Genomic DNA, 6000 nt, shown 5'->3' on the forward strand with positions numbered 1-6000 from the left:
ACCGTTTTAATTTTAGGGAAGAAACGAAATAATGCGTTCAAGATGTTCCTGCTCCTGCTCTTTTATTATTGTAAATTAAACGTGTTGAGCTTTTGAACCTGACTTGACTCTGATGGCAAAGCTTGGCATCACCTTGAGCTCCGAAAAGTCGTGATTTATTTACATTTTTTTCAAATTCCCCGCATTCAAATATCGGTCCGAAAAAATTGTTTGGTTTAACCTATTCATACAAGTCCTGCATTATTTAGGCTGTTTTCAATTTTCAGTCACTAGCAACACTGCATTTTCTCCATGGAGGTTAGTGTAAGAATTGTGTCAAAACTGAAATATGCTCTCTAGAAAATAAGTTGAGGTATTTTACTCCCTGAAGCACAGAATAGCTGATTTTTTTTTTCCATTGTGATAATTTATTTGTACATAGACTCCTCACTCTGACTGTAGGGCTGAATATTTTTCTTGACTTATCTATTAATCATTTTTGCTCTATTGTATGTCTAAAAATGTGTCTAAGCTAATATCTTATAATTACTTTTTGTCCAACCAGCTGCTCAAAACTTACAGGTATTCATTAATCATATGTAGCCAAAAAAGCAGCAGTTTATCACAGTTGAAAAGCTCTAAATGGAGATTATTTGACTATTTATGTATAAATAACTGAATCAATATACCGTTTAAAGTCAAATCAGGTGTTCATAATCAGTGATAAATAGGTCATGCAAATTTAGCTGTGTGTTCGGTATGCACTCTAGGGAATTTTTCTGTAATTCTTATTGAAACCATTAAAAAATTCAAATGCTGCAGTCTGTTAGTAAATACAGACTTGGACCTGTTTACTTTAAAGTATGTAAAAAAAAGAGAATATTAATTGAAACATGTGCGACATAGTCAGAATCAAACTAATTTACCATTTAAAGCTTCAGAAGCAGTAAAAATTGCACACAGTAATGCTGCATGTCTTTCGCTTTTCGGCAAAACTTTATTGACATGTCACATGACCTTCCCTTCTGCCCAGTGTGGGCGCCATATGGCGGCCAGTCCTTTCACGACATAAGACCAGATTCTGTCTGAAGACAAGCTGAATAAAACGTGCAGTGCTACTTAACACATCGTACACGTTTAGTACAGTTGGCAGTGTCTGCTAGGACTAACCATGCTAAGGGACAACAACTGGTGTGCCGCCGTTACGTTCCAGATACACCTCAAAGTCTTGAATTTTCTTTCTTGGAGTCTAATACGTTTAAATAAAAAGGCTGAACCTGCTTGTTCTATGATTCATCCTGTGGATGAAAACAGTCAGAATGGACTTTCTTAATACTGCATCTTATTTTGCACCAATTACAATATTGCACTATTTTACATCTATAAATATAATCTACTGCCATTTCTAAATATCAGTCTACTTGCACACCAGTCAGGCAGTATTATTGTACTATCCACTGCACTGCATTGTTTCTTTGTGTCTTGCTTCCCTCCATTTCCACCAGGGTCTGAGAAAAACTGCATTTTAATCCCATCTGTGTCCTGTACATATGACAGAATTGACAAATAAAAATGACTTTGACTTTGATGCAGTATTCAGTTTGGGGTAAATACAGCATAAAGTTTGACATTGCCCATCATTTGCCATTAAGGATACTTTAATATCTTCTGTTAATCAGAATAAAACTTCTGTCAACAGTAAAACACTACCAACATCAGGAGCCAGAAGTAACCTGGTTACATTTGGCTGTGGTTTGCTAACATGCTCACTGCTTCCCTCTTTTTCTTTTTTTTTTTTAACAGACAGCTGGTTGTCTCCTTTTTCCTGTTAAAAGGGAGTTTTTTTCTTGCCACTTTGCCTTAGGGCTTGCTCTGGGGGTTCAGGCCTGGGGGTTCTGTAAAGTGTCTTGAGACAATCTGAAATGTAATTGGTACTACAGAAATAAAATTAAATTGGATTGAATTAAATTGAAGTATTTTGAAGTTTGACCACCTACTAAACATTTTTGAACTCGCCTTCCTGCAGCCGAAGTTTCCCCTGGCTGCCCAAACGCTAACTAACATCCAACACCTTCCTCTAAAGTCAAGCCAGCTTCATTGTGTAACAGGACATTCTCACACAGATTTAGAGTTTTAATGAGGCTCAGAAAATTCATCTCAGGTCTGGAGTGCATTTTTTTTTAAAAATATGTTCTTGCCTCTGCCCAAATCGATGTGTCATTTATAAGGCCTGAAACATTTGATAATGTGAAATTTCACTAACTTAAATTAACAACCATCTGTTACATATAAAGTCTAGATATGTGCTTATTACAGTTGGGAATCCAGTTGGAGCGTCAGCTGCATCTAAATGATGCTTCTGTCAGTTGTTATCTGTGAAGATGCGCTCACACCCGCTGGTACAACATGTCGGAGGAAATGATTTTACTGAAACTTTACCTCATTCAAGTCGAAAGGAATTAGGAAAACACGAACATAAGCCAGAACATGTTGGACGCGCTTGCTTTCAAGCTGAGAATCAAAGCTTTACCTTGATCCTATGTAGGAGAAATAATGTGATGTTTCATTGTTTTCCTCCTCACTGTGCCACCCTGCTGTACTGGCACCCGTACTGCTGATTCTGGGTGGGCCTGCTGTTCGCACATTATTCACTGTCCCGCCTTCCTCCCGCTCGCCCCCAAATCCTGATGAGCTCAAGCGAACACAACCTCCGTCTTCCAGTCAGCAGCTGGGAGTCACCAACTTCAAAGGCGGGATATGAATAATCAAACTGTTATTTTTAGCGTTTGCTCTTCATGTTACTGACCTGACTTCATGATCTTCTCCCTCCCCTTTCGTTCTGCTCTCCATCTTTCATGCAAACCCCGTCCTCCCCTCTTTCTATCTCAATATCTCTCCCTTCCTCTCGACCTCTGCAGATTGCTGATTTGTACAAGAAGCAGCAGCAGATTCAGAATCGGGGGATAAAGCTGACCCGGAGGACTACTACTAATCATGTGTAGTCATCAGCAGGGAGTCATAAATAATGGAAATTTCAATGTAATTGTAAATAGCTTTGTTCTTTTGTGCACTGTTGAATGAAAATAAAGGATCTTGCCAGTTTTAAGAATCCTGTAATTTGTGTTATCGATTTATCAAAGCCACTCCTGTACTGACTATGATTTTCTTTTGCAAGACGAAATTGCGTAAACATCTTTCCGCGTACGGTGCACATAAATTGCTAAAACCCGCATCGACTCAGCAGTTACAGCAAACCTGCTGGTAATAGATGCCTATCAGAAATTCACTGTGCAGAGGCGCCCAGCAAAACATTAAAACGTGCTGCTGGCATACCAATACTTTAAACTGTTCTGATTTCTGCTTGAAAAGGCAGCAGCAAAGTGCATTCAGCGTGTGCGGTAATAAGAGGACAAGCCAAGGAGATTTCCGACTGCCTGAAACGTTATTAGAAGTCGAAAAAGATGCGGGAGCTGCCAGTTGCTCAAACAGCAGGACAAAAGAGAGGCACTCACAGCTTGCATTAGATGATGGAAATCCACTAACTGTCCGGCCTGAATCAATCAGATGTGTGGACAGGGAGAGGGGTGGTGGGGAGGCAGTTTGAGAGCCAAGGACGGGTGATTGTGACTCGGAGAAGAGGATTGTGCAAGTTTCTGCATAGTGATTCCATGTGAGAGGAAGAGAGTGTGCTTACGACAGGGTTTGAACCACTTAGTTTTTGTATTTGTGGGAGTTGTAAGCACCTCAGAATCTCATTTAATGCTGAGAAGAGTAGATGTGAGGGAAATGTTTTGACATTGACAGATGCTGGCTGCTTGACAGCTTAGCTTTGCCTTGAGATACAAATCGCACAAGGGCATCAGCGCTGCATTAAGAACAGAAAGAAACTGTTGAACTGCAAATAAACTCGTGTATCTTGGAACACAATAACAGCACTGACTGCAAGACACTATGGGCTATAAGCACTAAAATGCCAGCCCACTGTTTTGGTCAAGGCTAAATGATCCTAACAACTGTTGGATTGGTTGCTATGAAAGTCGGTCCCAGAACTCAATTCAAAAAGTGTAATATAGATCAGAGTCAGATGGAATGGGAGATCCCATGTTTTGGTTATCCACACTTTGACGACAGGGTCACTGCCAGCAAGTTTAGTAAGTAAATGTTTTCTGTTTTGTCATTGTTTTGCGAAGACTGTTGCATTGCCCTTCATATCTAACAGAAAAACACACAAGGTTGTTTTTTACAGAATATAGCACACTTACATATTTACAGATTGGACTGTAGCAGTGTCAGTGATTAATTCTAAGGTATTGGGAAGTGGGCAAATGTAGCACAGGATTTCTGGAGAATCTAGAACTTCCACCATTTCTGTGCTCTGTTGATTGAAAGCATGTACACAAGTGCCTCCAGAGTCCTGGAAGTCAAACACGTGTGATTTTATGAACACGACAACAGATGTGTGCAGAAAGTTGCAATGTCCCTCATATCCAGAACAGAAAAATGCACGAGGCAGTTTTGATAGGAAATTACAGCTACTTACAGATCAGGCTGTAGCACAGTGTTGGTGAATATTACTGAGATATCGAGTAGTGGGCGGATGTAGCACAGGATTTCTGGAGAACTTAGAACTTCCCATTGTGTCTGGACTCCATTGATGGAAAGCATGTATAAACAGAAAATCCTCCAAAGTCCTGCATTGACTACTTCAATTACAACTCCTGTAATGATGAATTATAAAGGTGTGGATGGCTGAGAATCTCCCTGTACAGTCTCTATTCTAAAAATGTTTGTTTTGAGCATCACTTGTTTTTTATTGCAAAATTCTACCTGGAAACAGCTGATTTTTTAATGGAATATCTACATAGAGGTACAGAGGAACATTTCCAGCAACCATCACTCCTGTGTTCTAATGCTACATTGTGGTAGCTAATGGTGTTGAAAGGCTAATTGATGATTAGAAAACCCTTGTGCAGTTATGTTAGCACATGAATACAAGTGAGTTTTCAGGGAAAACATGAAATTGGCTGGGTGACCCCAAACTTTTGAATGGTAGACTACCATTTCATAAGCGGCAAGCATGCATTTGCTTTTAGGCATTTCAGATGTTCCTCTACGCAGTAATACTTACCTGTTGCTCCTGCTAAGGCCATATAAGGTATATAGGTACTCCAACAAAGTCTGGGTCAACCCCGGGGTGTCCACCCCAGTGGGTGATTCCAAGCGGCATCCTTATTAGATGGCCGAACCATCTCAGCTGGCTGCTTTTAATGTGAAAGAGCAGCGACTCTGAGCTTCCTCCGGATGTTCAAGGTCCTCACCTCATCTCTACAACAGAGCCCAGCCACCCAACAGAGGAAGCTGATTTTGACCAATTGTATCTGCAGTCTCGTTCTTTCAGCACTACCCAGAGCCCGCAACCATAATTGCAGGCTGGAAGGTAGATCAGTTGGTAAATTGAGAGCTTTCCCCCCGGCTCAGCTCTTTCTTTACCACAATGGTCGGGTGCAACGGCCACAGAACGGTCGAGGCAACAATTCTATCTCACACTCCATGAACAAGAGCTTGGGGCAGCAGCTTACAATCAGCTGCTAACTGCTCTAGTGCACCTGAAGGTCGTGGTCCGATGGAGCCAACAGAACCACGTCATCTGTAAAAAGCAAAAAGTCTTGTTGTCAATTAATTAATTTTAATTTGATGTTGGTTCTTTAAAGCAACATTGGATTTGGTTACCCTGATCCACATAGAAGCTTTTCAGGGAAACCAAATTACCAGTGCTCTAAATGGGACTGCATGGACTACAGGCTCTGCTTTTAGGAGGTTTGGCAACACAGTTATCTGAAATGAATGACAGTTCAAAGTAAATATATAATATGAACTGCAAGGCTTAATAGGCAGCCTAATGTCTACTTTATTACTTTAATGGTTAAACAAATCAAGTGCAAAATGTTAATAAATGTATGTTACATGATATAAATGTATTTGTACTTTTGAAGTATTCCATTTTGTTCCTGTATCCAGCCA

At 40.3% G+C, this 6000-nt stretch overlaps 1 protein-coding gene across 1 annotated transcript in view; it reads left to right on the top strand.

The window, feature by feature from the left end:
• The window catches only part of lig1 (ligase I, DNA, ATP-dependent), a 90222-nt gene extending 87134 nt beyond the window's left edge, over positions 1-3088 (top strand). Inside the window, 2 exon segments of the mRNA XM_051953303.1 lie at positions 2898-2934; positions 2937-3088. Coding sequence (XP_051809263.1) covers positions 2898-2934; positions 2937-2971 — 72 coding nt within the window. The 3' untranslated portion in view covers positions 2972-3088.
• The last annotated feature ends 2912 nt before the right edge of the window (positions 3089-6000 follow it).

The sequence above is a fragment of the Acanthochromis polyacanthus genome, chromosome 9 (genome assembly GCF_021347895.1).
Source record: "Acanthochromis polyacanthus isolate Apoly-LR-REF ecotype Palm Island chromosome 9, KAUST_Apoly_ChrSc, whole genome shotgun sequence".
In the NCBI taxonomy this organism is placed as follows: Eukaryota; Metazoa; Chordata; class Actinopteri; family Pomacentridae; genus Acanthochromis; species Acanthochromis polyacanthus.